The sequence below is a fragment of the Periophthalmus magnuspinnatus genome, chromosome 8 (assembly GCF_009829125.3).
Source record: "Periophthalmus magnuspinnatus isolate fPerMag1 chromosome 8, fPerMag1.2.pri, whole genome shotgun sequence".
NCBI classification, from domain to species: Eukaryota; Metazoa; Chordata; class Actinopteri; order Gobiiformes; family Gobiidae; genus Periophthalmus; species Periophthalmus magnuspinnatus.
In genome coordinates this window covers 6,888,078-6,906,294 of record NC_047133.1, presented here as the reverse complement: position 1 = coordinate 6,906,294, position 18,217 = coordinate 6,888,078, and the positions used below count along the sequence as shown (strand labels likewise).

The window sequence follows — 18,217 nt, the reverse complement described above, 5'->3', positions numbered from 1 at the left end:
TGAACAAGAGACTCTGAATTAAAAGTGGATAGTTTTGTCACGATACTAAAATTTTAGATTCCATAGTGGTCCATGGGCATATACTTGCACTGATAAAGCTCAAGATCATTCTAAAGCTATTCAGGAAAGGTCCTGTCAGTGGGATTTTTTAGTATCGATACCACCTCAAATGAGGATCTAGTTTTGATACTAGTTTTAGTATCAATTAGTATCTGATTTTTGATACTTTGGACAGCCCTGATATCCAAAGAGGAGAATTTAAGATTAAATGTTTGAGAGGAGGAAAATTGCACTTGAAAAAAGATAAGAATTCTTGTCCAGTTCACAGTCATGAAAATATATTTTAATCAAATGTGAGTCAGATTTTGTTTTTAGATAAACACAGCATGTATTTTTGTTTATCATATTTTTTCCAGTTTGACCTTTTGGAGCTGTGCAACTGTCAAACTCAAAGTCAACTCATCTTAAAGAGAGGGTATTATTAAGATAGATTTTTTTAGCTTTCTCCTGCGTTGTTTCCTCATCAGAAGCATGCCTGAAAAGGTTTTACACGTCATCCGTGCACGTTTGAGTAATTTAGCGATCTCTCCCCAGCCCTATTCGAACCCTTCTTACAGTTAGCAGTAAGATTCTGTGCAAAGCTCCACCCACAGGTTTGTCACTCATGCTCCCACACGACAGTTCTCCATAAAAATATAAAATGAAACAAATGATACTGTCATGATGCGTATATTTCTGTGCCTGAACCTGGAGCTGGGCGGAACACTCGGCTCCTCCCGCGCGCACCTGTGTCCCATCAGGGTAATCATCACCTCCTGCCGTGGATAAGAGGAGCTGGGAGAAGACAGATCGTCTGCTTGTCTTCACCCTGTTCCCAGGGCCGTCTAGGGAAGGCACTCGGTGCCAGGTCATCCGCGTGTCCACATCCTGTCTCCTGCCCTGCTCCAGCTCCCGCACTCACAGCTCTGCTCCCGCCTGGCTTCCCCCACCTGGTATGGTACTGTTTCACCTTGTCTCCTGCACACTACGCCCCTGGACCTCACCCTGCACCCTGCTCCTTTCCCTGGCTTTGGTCTACTGGTCTTTTGCCTCTGAGGCCCACGTTCCCGGATCCCGGCTCGTCCTCTGCACCTCGCTCCGGCGCCGTACCGTGCGCTCCGCTCCTGGATCCTGCCCTGGACTCTGGCTCCTGTCCCCCGCTGGATTAATTATTGTTTGAACTGAATTTCACCATTTTGTAAATAAACAGTGTAAATCTGCCCCGAGTCTGCATGTCTTTGGTTCACCCAACCCCACCGGTTACGACAGATACAAAACTGTACACAGCCCAAAAGCAACGCATTAATATACTACAACATTCAGTTTGACAAGTCTCCCCTCCCTTTGCTCTCCGTGCTAAGTCACTCCCCCTTCAGAGCACTATCACCACACAATCAGCGTGCATCCCACTAAAGAAACATCAGGTTTGTCAAGTTGCTGTGTACAGTTTTAGTATATTTATGGAGCTTTGAACAGAATCTTACAGCTAACCATAAGAAGGGTTTTAATAGGGTCAAGGAGAGATCGATAGATTATTCTAAAACCAATATTTTACCATATTTTTGATGAGGGAACAATGTTATAACACGGCAGAAAGCTAAAAAAGGTTTCGAATAAAATCCCATTCTTAACGGACTAAATGGAGAGAGCAGGTAGGAAGCAGACAGCTGTAGATGTATGTGTTTATATACATCCAAGTCTCCATGGTAAAAGTATTGTTACTTTTTCTTTACTGGTAAAATCTTGTATTGTGTTCTGTTATTGTGTTATGTTATGGAGTTTTTTTCACTTTTTTTCTTTGATAATTCCATACATCTTGCGTCGTATATTTGAAGTCTTCTGTTTGTAGTAAAAATAAAGATAAAAATCAATGAATGAGAGGATGTGTCCAAACTTCTGGTTCCCAAACTCTGACCTTGGTGGCGTCATCGCGCGCTGAGCTCCATCTGGCCCGGTGACTGCGGCGCACAACCGGCCCGACCGTGGCGTGTCCAAACATGTCCAGATGAGAACCAGAGGGAAGAGAGCCTCCTCCGTGAGAGTACCTCAGCTCCAGAGCGCTACCGGGGAGGGAGCGACTAAAGAGAGGAGAGGAAGGGTTAATACTACTACAGCTAGAGGGAAGAAAGCCTCCTCCGTGAGACTACCTCAGCTCCAGAGTACTACAGGAGAGAGAGCGACTACAGGGAGAGGCAGGGAGGATCAGTACTACAGATACTACTACTACTACTACTACTACTACTACTACTACTACTACTACTACTACTACTACTACTACTACTACTACTACTACTACTACTACTACTACTACTACTACTACTACTACTACTACTACTACTACTACTACTACTACTACCAAAGCCTCCTCCGTGAGTCTACCTCAGCACCAGAGCACTATCGGGGAGGGAACGACTAAAGAGAAGAGAGAAGGGTTAATACTACAACTAGTTCTACTACTACTACATCCAGAGGGTGGAGTGCCTCCTCTGTGAGACTACCTCAGCTCCAACGTGCTACTGGGGACGGAGTGACTAAAGAGAGGAGAGATATCACAGATACTACTCTTTGTCGTTTGTCCCCTAATACTACTAAGACTACTACTATCAGAGAGAAAACAGCCTTCTCCATGAGAGCACCAGAGCTCCAGGGCACTACCAGGAAAGGACCAACTATAGGGAGGAGAGGGTCAATACTACAGATACTACCACTAGTACTACTCCTACACCAACCAGGGAAGGCTGAGGGAAGAGAGGCTCAATACTTCTACTTACAACTACTGCTACTACTTCTACAGTACCTGGAGTAGTTTCCTCCGGGCCGCGCTCTGAGTTGGTCCAGTTCGAGCTGGATTCGCTCCAGCTCCGCGATCAGCTGATCCTGAACAAACAACAAAACGTAAACATTTAACAAACAGCAGCAGAACAGTAGCTGTGTGTTAGGAGCTGCACAAACTAAGCTTTCAGGTGCCATGTTTCTAAACAACCATCAAACAAAAGAATACTCTAACTTGGACCACAGTGCTGTCTGTGCTGTGTGAATTTATATATTATACAACCGATAAAACAGTATAAGCTAAAGAGAGAGATCTTAATTTGAGAAATTAAATAGTAATACATTTGTTTTCTTATTTCATGCAAAAGAGTGAGAACGAAGAGCGTAGGAGGAGGAGAGGAGGAGCAGAGTCTGAGGAGGAGCAGAGGAGGAGGGGAGGATGAGCAGAGTCTAAGCACAGGAGGAGCAGAGTGTGAGGGGGAGCAGAGGAGGAGGGGAGGACTAGAGGAGGAGGAGAAGAGGATGAGAAGAGGAGGAGCAGAGGAGGACTTACCTTATTGGCTAACAGGTCGTCCTGTAGCTTCTTCATGTTGGACAGTTCCTCAGACAGAGCGTTCTGAAGAGGACATAAGGACAGATGAGTATCTGAACAGGTGTGAAACAGGTGAGTATTTGATCTGGTGTGAGGTGGGAGAGATTTAAAATTACACATCATCTTCATTCTGACCTGACACTTTAGCCCTGCCTTAACCCTAAAGCGTTTCATCAAACTCTAGAATGTGAACACAAATTATGAACAGGAGGGCTTCTTTGTCCCCTGGGATTTGACTTGAATCCATCTGGAGCAAAGTGTTTTAGAGTTGCAGTTCTGACCTTCTCCTCCAGGGCGGCCATCCTCTCCTTCAGGTGCAGCTGCAGACGCTCGTTTGACTCTGAGAGGAGTTTATCCACCGTGTCACTCAGACGTTTGTTATGTTCATCGTTCATTCTCTCCCTTTGCCGGGCCTGTGAGAAGAAAGGATGAGTGAGAACAGAGAGGAGGAGAGAAAGAAAAAGAAGAGGAGGAGTCAAAGGTTTGTTATGTTCATCGTTCATTCTTTCCCTCTGCTGGGCCTGTGAGAAGAAAGTATGAGTGAGAACAGAAAAGAGGGGAGAAGAGAGAGGAGGAGGAGGAGGAGGAAAAGAGGATGAGAGGAGGAGGCAGAGAGAGAGACAGGAAAAGAGGAAGGACAGAGAAAGGAGGAGGAGGAGGGAGGAGGTGTCAAAGGTTTTTATGTGTCCTCTGCATTTGACCCATCCTTCAGTGTCTCTGGGTTAAACCTGTCAGAAGCAGTGGGACCCATCTCCAGACCTTGAGCTAGTCTGGGTCAGGATGACTTGAAGCTGGAAGATCTGGGTTGATGGGAGAAACTGGAGGAAACCTACTCAACACACAGGGAGAACATGCAAACTCCACACAAACAAACCCAGGAGTCGAACCAGAGACCTCCTCGTTGTGACCTGTGAGTGCTACTTTATCACAGTGAACGTAGAGACATGGGACGTACCCTCTGAAGCTCCTGGTTCTTCTCCTCCAGTTGAGCCTCCATCTGACGCAGGCGCTCCTCAAAGTTCCCGTGTCTCTCCTCCGCCTAGAACACACGGATACAAGGAAACAAAGAGAGAGGAGATAAGGATGCAAGGACAGAAGGGGCGAGGAGAGAGGAGACAAGGGAACAAGGAGATAAGGAAACGAGGACAGAAGGAGAGAGGAGGCAAGGACAGAGGAGAGGATAGTGGAGACAAGGAGACAGGAAGAGTGGGGACAAAGAAAGAGAGGAGAGGAGACAAGGAGAGAGGGGGAGATGAGAAAGGAAACAAGGAGAGAAGAGAGGATGAGAGAGGAGAGAGGAGGGAGAAAACAACAAGAAAAAGAAAACATGTCATCCATATATTTTAGAACTTTTCTGTTCTACTTCCTTCCTGGTGTAAAACTATAACTTTTGTAACTACACATTTTATTCCTTAAAAAAAACACACACAAAAAAAATTCTAGAAAGATAAAAACCTGTCACTAGCACTTTAGGCTACAACTTAAAAGAAGGAAGTTTGTGGAGTTAATCCCCAAGAAATCATGAAAAGTTTCAACTAGGGATGGCGATTTCGATACTAAGGCTTAAAGTGCACATATCTTTTCTTAAAACAAAAATAACATAAGGCAAAACTGATCCAAATGTGTTAAATAGCTGCTGTTTAGCTCTCAAGTAACAACAGAACAGACACTTTCTTTGCAGACCATGACTTGTAAACAGTCTTATAACATCAGTGTATCTGTCCAACCAGGATATCGACTGTACACATGTTTGAAAGCCGATATCTGATCCAGGAAAATGTTCAGTATTGGCGTCGAGAGCTGATATCAGTATCAGATCTGGTAGAGTGTTGTGGTCTCGTATTTCTATGAATCGTGTAGTAAGCGTGTGTGTATATACGTGTGGCAGGTGTGGTGTGTATGTATGTGTAGAGTATGCATGTGTGTGTGTTTATGTGTATGTATGTATGGCGTGTGTGGACATGTCTTTCCTTCATTTTTTTAATCATTTGGCTCTGGATTTACACGAGTTTGATCCGGAGCCGAGCCTTTGAATCGAGACATTTCCTTTGGCTCAGGCTCAAACATGTGTGACTTTCTCTTTCCTCGTTCTGTTCTGAGCCCAGGTTCATTTATTCAGGTTTAACTGAGCCTGAAGTTCCCCAGACTCCACCTGTGTGCAGCCAGGCAGAACACTGTAACATGGAGGTGACCTGAGGGAGCGTGGAGGAGATGTAAAGGGTGAAGGAGCGGGGCAGAGAGTGGAGGACGTGATACAGAGCATGGAAGTTGTACAGAGGGCAGAGGAGGTGAAGGAGGTGGTGCAGCGAAAGGAGGAGGTGAAGGAGATGGTACGAAGGATAGAGGAAGTGGTACAGAGGGTGGAGGAGGTGTTACAGAGGGTGGAGAAGGAGGAGGAGGAGGTGCACTATGCAACTTTTTTGATGGGTGGTACACCACAGGCTTGTCTCCATGGGGATGTTACTGCTTAGACTAGAATGTTCCACAGTAAAGCATTAAACTCATGTATAAGACCAGCGGTTACAGATGATGGAGTGGATTTTGTTTTGGGTTTTGCAGTGTCGTTTTTCTGTTGTGAAAATGTGAAAACAGTGTGCAGATCTTGGCCTCCATTTTGTTGCCGTCTGGAGCTGGTTCATGTCATAGTACAGTTTATCACCTCAGCTCACACACGGTGCGTTCAGGGCCCACTCTCCAGGGATGTTTTTCAGTTCAGCGCAATATGGAACCTTTAATATCACACTTCCTATGTGTTTTTTTAATTACAGGTCAGACTGTGATTAATCTGTATATTTATGTTATTCTTATGTAATAACATGTTTTGGTGCGGGCTTTGTTGAGACCTGCTTTTGCTCAGTGCTGCCACCCTCTGAGCGAGCTGAGCCTCCACCTTGAGCAAAGTCTCTGCTCTCTGGACCCTTTGTGTTAGTATAATATGACATTAGTATAAAGTGATGGGGTGATGGTGTTAGTACTACACTAGTGTGCAAGTATAGAGTTCAGACCTTGCTCAGTGCTGCCACCCTCTGAGCGAGCTGTGCCTCCACCTCGGGCAGAGTCTCTGCTCTCTGGAGTGTTTGCTGAAGCTTCTGTTTGGCATCGTCCAGTCGCTCCTGCAGCTGACGGTTCTTCTCCTCGCTCTGAAGAACACAACAAAAACATAACTGCACAACTGGAGCTATGTCACATGTGAAGTCAGACCAGTGCTGTGAGGGTGCTGGCACCTGGAGGTCAGTCTCTCTCCAAACTAGAGCAGAGAGTGAAGGAGATCACAGATAAAATGTTTTCACTTTTTCTTCACTGATGCTTTAAGACAGGTTAAACTCTGTAGGCTGATATACATCTAATCAAGTTATATTCAAAGCATTATGCAGATGCTGCTTTTTACAGTGCTCTCCGTCTTATGAGGGTAAACTCACTGAAACATGTCAATTTTGTTTCTTTTAATAAACATCAATTATTTCTTAGTGTAGCTGCAGTTTCAATACCTGTCTGTAGAGGGAGTCCTTGCTAGCCAGCTCGTTCTCCAGCTTGTCTTTGATGTCGTGGAGAGATGTCGCCTCCCGCTGGGCGGCCAGGTACCTGCACCCGACACACAGGAGATCTCAGACAAGTGAAGGAAACTAAGACACTAAGAAAACGTTAGAAATACTGTGACGATTTGATAAATGTTTAAAATCAGTTTATGGAGTTAGTTTTTTTAAATTAGAATCCCAAACCTGCGCTCCAGAGTGGTGATACGCTCCTCCATGTCCTCCCTCTGACACAACGCCTGGAACAGAGAACACACTGAGACACGAACACACTATTCAAAACAATGTATTTGTTCTGTGAAATAAATTTCCATTTTTATTCCCTTACACATTTGTCATTTTAGTGAGATTTTCCATACTTCATTTGCACACAATACACTTATCTCTGACAGGACTATTAACCAATCAAAGACACATATCTTCTTTCAAAACAAAGATGGCAGCATTGATGCATAGACCCATATACTGCAGTTTAAATCCACAAAACACCAAAATATGCTGTTTTAGCAATGATGTCAATCAAAGCTGTTGCTAGTGCTAGTGGGATCGACCTCGGGAAAAGAAGGAAGCTGATTTGTCTATTATTAATGTTCATATGTTGATTTACGGGCACAATAGCAAAATAAAAATACAAGAATCATGTAGAGTGGGTTAATATGAACATGTTAGGACCAAAATGAGCCTGACAGCAGCAGTTACAGAGATTTGTTGTGATGACGTTTACAGTGATGTCAGCTCCCATTGGGCACGGCACAAGTCAGCAGACATGTTTATTTTATTAGGTTGTTTTAGATTAATATTGTGATTTAAAATGTGCAAATTATAACATAATGATCCGTACGTATCATAGAATAAAACTATAGAGCACACAAACACAATATGCTTGAAGTCCAGTAAACCCCCTGAATGTCTCTCACCTCTTTGACGTCTCGTTGCAGTTTCTGGTTGGCTTCTTCAGATCGAGCCAGTTCTCTGCGCGCCGATGTCAGCTGCTCCTCGATCTCTCCCACCTCAAAAACACACAATATTTTATAATTAAGAAATGTCATTTGGTTATATTTGGTTCTATTCTATCAGTCTAAACTAGAGTTGTCAAAAGTATCGAAAATTAGACATTAACTGATACTATCGAAACCTGATACTCATTTAAGCAGGTGTCAGTACAATAAAAGTCACATTCACAGGACAGAAATGAACCTTTCCTGAAAAGCTTTAGAATGATCTTAAAAAACACTCTTTCTTTAGACAATAGAATGTGATTTTCAATATTAAATGGTAGTACTTTCTTTAATATATTATATTATATATATATATATTAATATCTGTGTAATCCCTCAGTGGTCCAGGTAGGTTCCATAGTGGTCCATGGGCGTGTACTAGTCTATGTGTCTTATACTTGTTCCGATAAAGCTCAAGATCATTCTAAAGATATTCTGGAAAGGTTCACTTCTGTCCTCTGAATGGGACTTTTTTTAGTATCGATACTTGCGAACATTGAGGATCTAGTTTTGATGCTAGTTTTAGTATTGATTAGTATTAGAGTTTCGATACTTTCTACAACTTTTTCTTAGTTGAGTATGTTTTTAAATGTGATGTGTTATTGTGTTCATAGTGTGTTGTGTGTGTTTAGCATGTTGCAAGCATGTTGTGTGTTCTTAGCCTGTTGTGTATTGTAAGTGCGTTCATACTGTGTTGTGTGTTGTAAGCGTGTTCTTAGCGTGTTTATAGCATGTTGTAAGTGTGTTCTTAGCATGCTGTAACCATAATGGAAGCCTGTTGGCAGCGTGTTCTTGACATGTGCTTAGCATGTTTTAAGCATGTTCTAAATGTGTCCATAGCCTGTTCTAAGCATATTCTAAGCGTGTTGTAACCATGTTGTAAACGTGTTCTTAGCGTGTTGTTACCTGTCGACACATGAGGGCCAGTCGCTCCTTCAGCTGCCCGAGCTCTGACCTCTGCCTCTCTATCTCTCCCTCTCTCTGTCGCTCCATCTCTCCATCGTCCAGGAGGGAGGAGGGGCCATTTGGGAGGCGCTGGGACAACCACAGAGACAAATAAATAAATAAATAAACCGAAGTAAAACCTGGATCTGGGGGCAAAAACAGCTGCAGTCACATTGAACCGATGAACAAAGCTGAGTCCAGGCATGTACTAAGACTAGTGACTTTGACCCTTAACCTCTACTGTATTGGTAGCCCTAGTATTAAGGCCGAGTCTCATGGTCTCACCTCTTTCCCATTGTCCAGACCCTGCTGTCTGCGTTTGATCTGCTCCCGAAGAGTCACCACCTGAAAAAAAACACAAAAACCTCACTCAAAAATATGAACTTTTCTAAACTAAATTACTATATTTTTTATACATTTTTGACCAGAAAGCTGCAAATTTACCTAGTTTGCACTAAAATAGTCAAAGAAAAATGATTAGAAACAGATATTAAAACATCATATACACAGTTCAGTAAAAAGGATTTAGTGTTTAATTCACCTCAAAGAGGGGGTATTTTACTTCTGTGGGGTATTAACTGTACCCCATAACATCACAGATCACCATGTTTCCTTTTATTGTTTTGAAAATGCTATATTTGCCCAAAACAACGTACTAACATGTTTCATAAGTTTCACAATCAGCGTGCATCCTACTAATGAAACTACTACACATCACGTCACGTTTGTTAAGTTTCTATGTACTGTTTTGTATCATGTTTTTGTATATTTTTGGAGAACTGTCGTGTGGGAGCATAGGTGATGCCGGCTTGTAGGCAAAGCCTCGTACAGGCTGGTACTACCAACCATCAGGAGGGTGCGAATAGGGAAAGATTGCTAGATTACTCTTGCATGGATGAAATCCAAAACCTGTTCAGGAAGGTTTTAAATGAGGGAACAATGTTATAACAAGGGAGAAAGCTCCAAAAAAATCGATTTGGCATAATATCCCCTCTTTAAGTCAATTTTATGATAAAATCGAAGTATCTGAGATGAGCTCTTACCTCCTGAGATGAAGACTGCAGCTCCTCCTCCAGCGAGGCCACCCTCTCTAGCGCCACCCGCAGTCTCTCACGCACCTTCTCATCCAGAGCTTTGTGGTGCTCGAACAGGGACTTGAGTGCCTTCAGCACCTCCACCTCGCTGGACACCCCGGCTGGACTCTGGGCCTGTCTCTTTACCACCGTCATCCTCAGACTGCGCTCATGGCGAGAGACCAGGCACTCCAAGTGTTCTAAGAGAAGCTGAAGAGAGACAGAAACAGTACTGAGCCAGGACCGAGCCAGGACCGAGCCAGGACCAAGCCAGGACCAAGCCAGGACCGAGCCAGGACCGAGCCAGGACCGAGCCAGGACTGACCCAGGACTGACCCAGGACTGACCCAGGACTGAACCGGGACTGAACAAGGACTGACCAGGACTGATCCAGAACCGAGCCAGGATTGAACCAGGACCGAACCAGGACTGACCCAGGACTAAACCAAGACTGAACCAGGACCGAGCCAGGAATGAGCCAAGACCGGGCCAGGACTGAGCAAGGTCTGAACCAGTTCCAGGTGCTTCAGAACGATCTAGAGAGATTATATAGTGTTGGGCCCTGTAACCCTGTATTTGCTATATTTATATGGTGATGCGTTCACTTGTTCCCAGTGCACACCGCCTGTAGGAGTCCGTCAGAAGACATCGCTGTCTGCTGTGTGTGTCATCGCCCCCTGGAGGACACAGTACTGTCTCAGGAGTGTCTGATGTGTAAGTCTTGGTGAAAGGAGTGCTCTCATTGGTCAGGAGTTTATGTCCGAGGAACAGAGCATCATGGTCAATGAGAAACACAGTTTTCTCCCTCTTTTAATCTATTTCTGGACCATTCTGTGGATTTAAGCACAACTCACTCGATCGAGTCTCGTTTGGTACCAAATCAAATCCATGTTTGTGTTTGGACAGTGGGAACAGAGCTGAAGCTCATCGACGTTAGCAGTTATAGGAGCAAATTTGGAGCCATATCTGCATTTGGGATTCCAACTGCAAGTATCATAGAAACCAAAGAGCCAATCCAGAGGGAAGCTGTGGAGGGTAACACCCCTTCCTGTCCTGGTTTAGCAGAAGGCAGGTGCTTAGCAACGCTGTCAATCACACCTGTTGCTAATGCTAGTGGGAGCAACCTCTGGGAACGAAGGCGCCTAATTTGTCTAACTGAAGAACCAGCTCGGAAGAGCACCTAAAACATCTTCACTTCTATAACTTTATGTTCAATTAACAGATTTGACTTTTTCTTTTACTATGCCTGATGTCTTATTAATGTTCATATCTTGATTTACGGACAAAATGATTCAATTAAAACACCAGGATCATGTAGAGTGGGTTAATACAAGCATTTTAAGACCAACATGACGAGCCTGACAACAGTTACAGAAAGAGGGGCCACAGTTTTTCAATAGAAACTGAATTGAAGTCGATGGAGACGAAAGTGTGCCCATGCTCCCTTCCTAACACGGCAGCTAGCAAGTTAGCTATGTGCATTTATATATACAGTCTATGGTCATGAGCTAAAATCACTCTCGGCTGTTGATCGCATTCAGGCGTGTTTGGATTTTGGTTCAACTAAGACAAGACGCAGGGTGAAAGTGGGACGCTTAATTTGCAGATAGTGGACGGGTGCATACTGAGCTTTACCCTGGAGTTGTTCATATGGTGCTGCGTTTACTTACCCATGTGTTGATGTGTTCATATGTTGGTGTGTTCTCTTACTCATGCGTCGTTGTGTTCATATGGTGGTGTGTTCACTTACCCATGTGTCGATGTGTTCATACAGTGGTGCTTTCACTTACTCGTGCGTTGTTGTGTTCATATGTTGGTGCGTTCACTTACCCATGTGTTGATGTGTTCATATGGTGGTGTGTTCTCTTAATCGTGCATTGTTGTGTTCATACGGTGGTGCGTTCACTTACTCGTGCGTTGTTGTGTTCATACGGTGGTGGGTTCACTTACCCATGTGTTGATGTGTTCATATGGTGGTGTGTTCTCTTAATCGTGCATTGTTGTGTTCATACAGTGGTGCTTTCACTTACTCGTGCGTTGTTGTGTTCATACGGTGGTGGGTTCACTTACCCATGTGTTGATGTGTTCATACGGTGGTGTGTTCTCTTAATCGTGCGTTGTTGTGTTCATACGGTGGTGTGTTCTCTTAATCGTGCGTTGTTGTGTTCATACAGTGGTGCGTTCACTTACCCGTGTATTATTGCGCTCCGCCTTGAGCTCGGCGATCTCCTCCTCTCTTTCCAGAAGCTGCTCTCGACACAGGTTCAACTCTTTGGTCAGAACTGCAAACTCCTGCGCCGCCACAAGGGGGAGATAAAAACATCAGTGTTCAAATTCAACTCATTTTAGACTCTTTCTTCTGTTTGTTTCCATGGAAACGTTGTTCGGCCATAATATTCCACAGTATATCACAAAATGTATCTGTCTCCATAGAATGGCTTTAACTTTCTATTTTTATGGAATAATGCGGGCGATGTGCCACCTGCAGAAAATTACACAATGTCTTTTCTGTTTGTTTGAAAGATGCATGAGTTTAATGCCGCACTGTGGAACATTTCAGGTAAAGCAATAACATCTCCATGAGACAAGCAGGTGATTGTTACATAGTTTGTTGTCTCAGGTTGTCTCAGTTGGTGCAGTCTGTCGCCCACTAACCATATGGTTGTTTACATTTGACTCTGTGTCATAAACAGAAACATGAAAAAACTGTATCACCATCAGCCTGTTTTGGAGCTCCATGCTGTTTCGTTCTCTCTTCCTCTCTCACTCCCTCTCTCTCCCTCCCTCTTGTCTCTCTCTCTCACGCTCCCACACTCCCTCTTTACCCCCTCCTTCTCTGCTTCTCTTCCCTCTTTTTTCTCACCCTCTCTCATTCTGACCCTCTCTTCTTTCCTGCTCCTTCTCTTCTCTTTTCGCTCCCTCCATGTCTCTCGCTGTTCTTTTTTCCACCTTTCTCTATTTTGTCTCTCTCTCTCAACAGCTGAACTCAGTGAACCCATCATGTGAATTTAACTAGAACCAAATTTTATGACATTAACAGCCTCTCTCCTCCCTCTCTCCTCTCCCCTCCTATCCCCCCTCCTCCTCGTATTGACCTGGGGCACAGCGATGGACATCTGCCTCTGGAACCTCTCCTTCTCTCCCTCTCCTCCCCTCTCTCTACTCCTCTTCCTCCCCTTCTCTCCCTTTCCCTCCTCCCCTCCCATCCCTCTTTCCCCCTCCTCACCTGGGGCAGAGTGATGGACAGTTGCCTCTGCACGTTCTCCTCCTTGCTCCCTGGCCCCCCTCTCTTCCCTCCTCTCTTTTCCTCTCTCCATTCTTTCACCTTCTCTCCCCTCCCCTCTCCTCCTTCTCTCCCGCTCCCTCCTTCTCCTCCTCTCTTGCTCTTTCGTCTCCCCCCTTACCCTCCCTCACCTGGGGCAGAGCGATGGACAGTTGCCTCTGCAGACTCTCCTTTTCGTGGCCCAGCTCCCGTAGCCTGAGGTGGGCTGTGGACAGGCTCTCCTGCGTGTCCCTTAGACTCTCCAGGAGGCGCTCTCTCTCCGTCAGCATGTTGACCATCAGAGACTCCAGGTTCCCCGTGCTGCTTCCCTCTTCTCCTCCTCCCCCTCCTCCTCCTCCACCTCCACCACGCGGGTCCCGGCTGCCGTACCCGCCCGTCCCACCCAGCCCTCCTCCTCCACCCAGCCCGCCTGACCCTCCTCCCGCTGGGGAAGACTGGCCGCCCGCTCCCCCTCTACCGTCCTCCGAGATCGTGGGCATCACTTCACACATCATCTTTGCAGCATTTACTATCAGACAATCAACTTTAATAATAAAAAAAAATAGCAAAATATCTAAAAAGCAAGTGATTAAATTTGCTTTTAGATATTTATTCTTAAAAATCACGATTTAAATCTCTGTGCGCATGTTAAACTCGCCCAGGATCGCTAACATCTGAGAGAGACATTTGAAATCTGAACTGCTAAACTAATCCAAGAATCTCATGCATTTCAGAAGATGTTTGTAGAGGTCTAAACTACACGGTTAGCAGCTTTTACACAGAATAAGACCCCATGGAGACACAGGGAGGGCATCTGACACACGGGGAGGGCATCCGACACACAGGTACATTAGATTTGAGCGGTGTGTTACGTAGTAGTTAGTTCCGAGGGGGGAGAGAGGAGATATGGGTGAGTCCACAGTCTTTGACGGGGAGAGGGGGGAGTCGCGGGTGAGGGGGGAGGAGGGGCAGACGAGAGGGTGAGGAGGGGGAAGTCTGATCTCCAGTTTGAGTTTTCACTGCGATAAAACCTACAAGAGACGACAAGGACAAAATTATAATAGTTAGAAGTAGGGTGGTCAAAAGTATCAAAAATCTGATCCTTTTTTTTTGCATTTTTTGCAGGCATCAATACTAAAAAAGTCACATTCGCCGGACGGAAATTAAACTTTCTTGAACAGCTTTAGAATGATCTTGAGCTGTATCAGAACAAGTATAAGACACATAGACTAGTATATGCCCATGGACCACTATGGAACCAACCTGGACGACTGAGGGATTACACAGATATAAGGACACATGGGAATATAAAAGAACGTACTACCCTTTAATGTGGAAAATCACATTCTATTGTCTAAAGAATATCGGAAAAAGTATCAAGTATTGAGTTTAATCGAGTTTGAAATTTTTCTATCAGGGCAACACTAATGCTAACCACTCTACTACCACTCAACCCAACAACTTGGAACAGAACATCCCTCTACAACATGATATTATGATATGAAAATATAGCAAATGAATGGGATCAGATGTAACATTTTAAAGCGGGGGTATTTTACTTCTATGGGGCATTAACTGTGAACACTTAACATATTTAGATAGCAATACATTTTATTGTTTTGAAAATTCTAACTTTGCCAAAACACTCCCCTCCCTTTGCTCTCTGCACAACACAATCAGCTGCATCCCACTAATGAAACTATTGCACATCACGTCAGGTTTGTCAAGTTGCTGTGTACAGTTTTATATCATGTTTTTGTATATTTAAGGAGAATTGTCGTGTGGGAGGATGGGTGATGTAGGCTTGTGGGTGGAGCTTTGGACAGAACCTTATAGTTAACCAAAAGGAGGGTTCAAATAGGGCCTGGGAGAGATCGCTAGATTGCTCAAACATGCCTGGGTGACATCTAAAACCTCTTCAGGCATGTGTTTCATGACGGAACAGTGTTATAATATGTGGGGGGAAAAAACAACTTTGCATCATACCCCTCTTTAATATTTGGACCTTTTTCTAACACTAGCCTACTTCATATTTGCTGCTGTTGTATATATTTTCTACCTTTAAGTATTTTATTTGATTTTTAAGCATATCTTTTTTTTTTACTTCGTGCATGCCCTTATTTGTATTTGTATTTATTCAGTGTGTTTTATGTTTTATGTTGCACTTTATCACCAAAATAAGTTCCTAGTGAACTGTGTTCACAAACGATGGCAATAAAAGGATTCTGATTCTGATTTAGAGTTGCAGGCTATTGATTAAGGCTCTCCTCCTGACCCCCGCCCCTGATCCGCTGCCTGACACCACGTGCACACCGTTATTACCCTGATATTACACGTTTAAACTCGTGCCTTATCTGTACGTGTCTCCGTTTCTCCGTTTCACACCTCGTTGCACATGTGATGCATCTGCACACTCTCGCGTCTCTTCTCCCATCGCGAGACTTCAGCGGCTCCCTGACAAATCATCCATCAGTCATCGCGCGTGTCCGGCTTCGTAAACCCGCTAATAATCACCCAAAACCCGTACAGACCCACGCACAGACGCTGGTGTGGCAGTGCGGTCGGCGGTGCGATTCCTCGGTCTCTCCCCGCAGATGTTTCACACACTGATGTTGGGGGAATAGGGTGTCATCATGAATTGTAATTACGAGACCAATTTGGCCTTTGGTGCGTCTCTAAACCAAACACACACGTAACATTTCAGTCTTATAACGCGGGCTGTGGCGGATGAGGCCGAGAGAGCCAAGACCATCCGCTGTCGTGAACAAACCTACGGTAAAACGTGAGAAAAACAGGCGGAACCGGAGCCTCGAGCCCCGCTGCACGGAGGGAGGGAGGTGCCAATCATCTGGAGCTGATGAGGCCCAATTAACGTCTGTCCGCGCGGTGCCAGTCTGTCTCGCGGCCCGGGACATAAGGCAGATATAATGTCCGTTATTATCTATAAACTGTTTATTTCTCCGCTCCCCCCGCTCCACACACCCTGCTCCTCCAGCCCCCCCGCCCAGAAAAAACAGCTGTACCGCTTCACGTCCACCGCCGCTTACGTCGCGGGGAGCGGTGCGCGTGGAGATGTGGAGCTCGCGCGCTTACCGTGGCCATGGTTCACGAGTAGAGGAAGAGGCCGAGACCCGGGTCAGTCCACCGGGGAAAGGAGCGGCTCGGCGCGGCAGGTTCTCCGCGGACAGCCCGGTACAGCCCGGTTACATCCCCTCCCTCTGCGCTCTGGAGCGACGCTGCGTAAAGACGCACGCAGGACGCACAGCTCACTTCCGGTTTCAGACTTTCACTATAAGAGACTTAAAGATTTATGAACATCTGCTTAGAATTATGATTCGAAGAGAAGGCTTTTCATGTAAAGTAACGCTAAATAAACTGTTCCTCTCCATCTTTCATACATATATTTTTCTTTCTAGAAAAAAAATAATAACAGAGCAAATAAAGCAAACGGATGTAGCCTTTGCCGCTAGCACGCTAAGGCAAAGGCTAGTTTACCATAAATGGTGCCAAATGCATTAACGTGGCCTGTTTTATTCAAATCTCCTCTCACACAGTCTGTTTGGCTAATCACAACAGCACCTTGACTATATCTGGGTGAAAAGTCTAAGCTGAAATATGAAGTGTTGTCCCGGATCTGAGTGTGTGTGCACCCGCAGCTTCACCCCGCTCCACCGCCTCTTCCTCCGGTCCTCTCCTCCGGTCCTCTCCTCCGGTCCTCTCCTCCGGTCCTTCGTCTCTCTCCTCCGGTCCTTCGTCTCTCTTCCAGCTCCGGCTCAGGCTACGGCTCCCAGTTCTTTCCTCCTCAGTCCTTCAGACACGAAACCAACCTATTTTTACTCATTCTAATTCTTTGTGTCATCTTGTGAAACCATTTGCTAACTACCACAGATATATTAACACATCGAGGAAAAAAAAAGTAAACAGCTAAAGGCTTCATTATAACCAATTGGACACTGTTAATGGAGTTAAAATAATTACATTCAGCTTATTAATATTGAGTAGTGGAATGTGGATTCTGTAGGCTAAAGACGAGAGCTCTTCTTTTATCCAAGAGACAAGAGACATTTTGGTGGCAAAGTTGGCCATATTGTAAGAAAAATGTTCCTATAATTTTGAAACAAACGGCTAAATATGTTTTAAAAGTCACATAATCCAAGTTTGGTTGCAAAATATATTTACAAAACTTGTCAGAACCAGACCAACATAGTGAAAAGAAGTCATTTAAACTCCTGCAGGTACAGTTTGGATGCAGAGTCGAGAGATGGAGAGTGAAAACGGCTCGACCAATCAGAGCGCAGAGAGGACTGTGGGGGGCGGGGCTTAGAGCTGAGGAGCAGGAAAGGTGACGTAATGTGAGAGACGAGGCCATAAAGTTCTATGGAAAACGACACTGTAAAAATAAACGTCTGCGCGAGGAACAGTGATGCAGATCAGAGTCATCATCTGGATTTATCTGTTTAGAATTTAGAACTAATTAGGTCTAGAATATTTTACTTTTTAGAGACTTACTTTAAAAAAAATCCCATGTATGAATGTTTGTAGAGGTCTAAACTACAGGGTTACACAGAATAAGACCGCGGGAGGGCATCTGACACACAGGAGGGACATTTCAGAACATGCTTGTCGAGGTCTAAACTATAGGGTTAGCAGCTTTTACACAGAATAAGACTCCATAGAGACTGAGGGAGGGCTTCTGACACACAAGGGACGGCATATGACACACAGGAACACTAAAGAACTGTAGAATTTGTGCAATTTATGATGATTCCAAAGGTGATTTTGATGCAGTTTTGATAAATATCTCTTGGACAATTTGAGGAGGAGAGAGGAACTATGAAGAGGTCAGAGTTTAGAAGGAAAAAGGGAGGCAAATAATTAAAGAACAAACAAACAAATTATTTAAGAGAGAAAGAGAGAGGGGAGTAGGTGAGGGTCAAAGCATCTGCAATCTGACAGTTACAGAGAGAACTCCACCGGATTCTGGCCCGTCTCTGCTCAGGTTA

At 44.7% G+C, this 18,217-nt stretch overlaps 1 protein-coding gene across 1 annotated transcript in view; it reads right to left on the bottom strand.

The window, feature by feature from the left end:
• The window catches only part of ppfia3 (PTPRF interacting protein alpha 3), a 33,248-nt gene extending 19,457 nt beyond the window's left edge, over nucleotides 1–13,791 (bottom strand). Inside the window, exons 1-14 of the mRNA XM_055223402.1 lie at nucleotides 13,367–13,791; nucleotides 12,143–12,244; nucleotides 9,923–10,162; nucleotides 9,165–9,224; nucleotides 8,841–8,969; nucleotides 7,854–7,946; nucleotides 7,123–7,175; nucleotides 6,892–6,985; nucleotides 6,409–6,543; nucleotides 4,359–4,442; nucleotides 3,685–3,816; nucleotides 3,365–3,427; nucleotides 2,837–2,916; nucleotides 1,955–2,117 (exon numbers count right to left, since the gene is read on the bottom strand). Of these exons, the coding sequence (XP_055079377.1) occupies nucleotides 1,955–2,117; nucleotides 2,837–2,916; nucleotides 3,365–3,427; nucleotides 3,685–3,816; nucleotides 4,359–4,442; nucleotides 6,409–6,543; nucleotides 6,892–6,985; nucleotides 7,123–7,175; nucleotides 7,854–7,946; nucleotides 8,841–8,969; nucleotides 9,165–9,224; nucleotides 9,923–10,162; nucleotides 12,143–12,244; nucleotides 13,367–13,729 (1,791 nt within the window). The 5' untranslated portion in view covers nucleotides 13,730–13,791. The remainder of the gene's footprint in view (nucleotides 1–1,954; nucleotides 2,118–2,836; nucleotides 2,917–3,364; nucleotides 3,428–3,684; nucleotides 3,817–4,358; nucleotides 4,443–6,408; nucleotides 6,544–6,891; nucleotides 6,986–7,122; nucleotides 7,176–7,853; nucleotides 7,947–8,840; nucleotides 8,970–9,164; nucleotides 9,225–9,922; nucleotides 10,163–12,142; nucleotides 12,245–13,366) is intronic.
• Nucleotides 13,792–18,217: the final 4,426 nt, after the last annotated feature.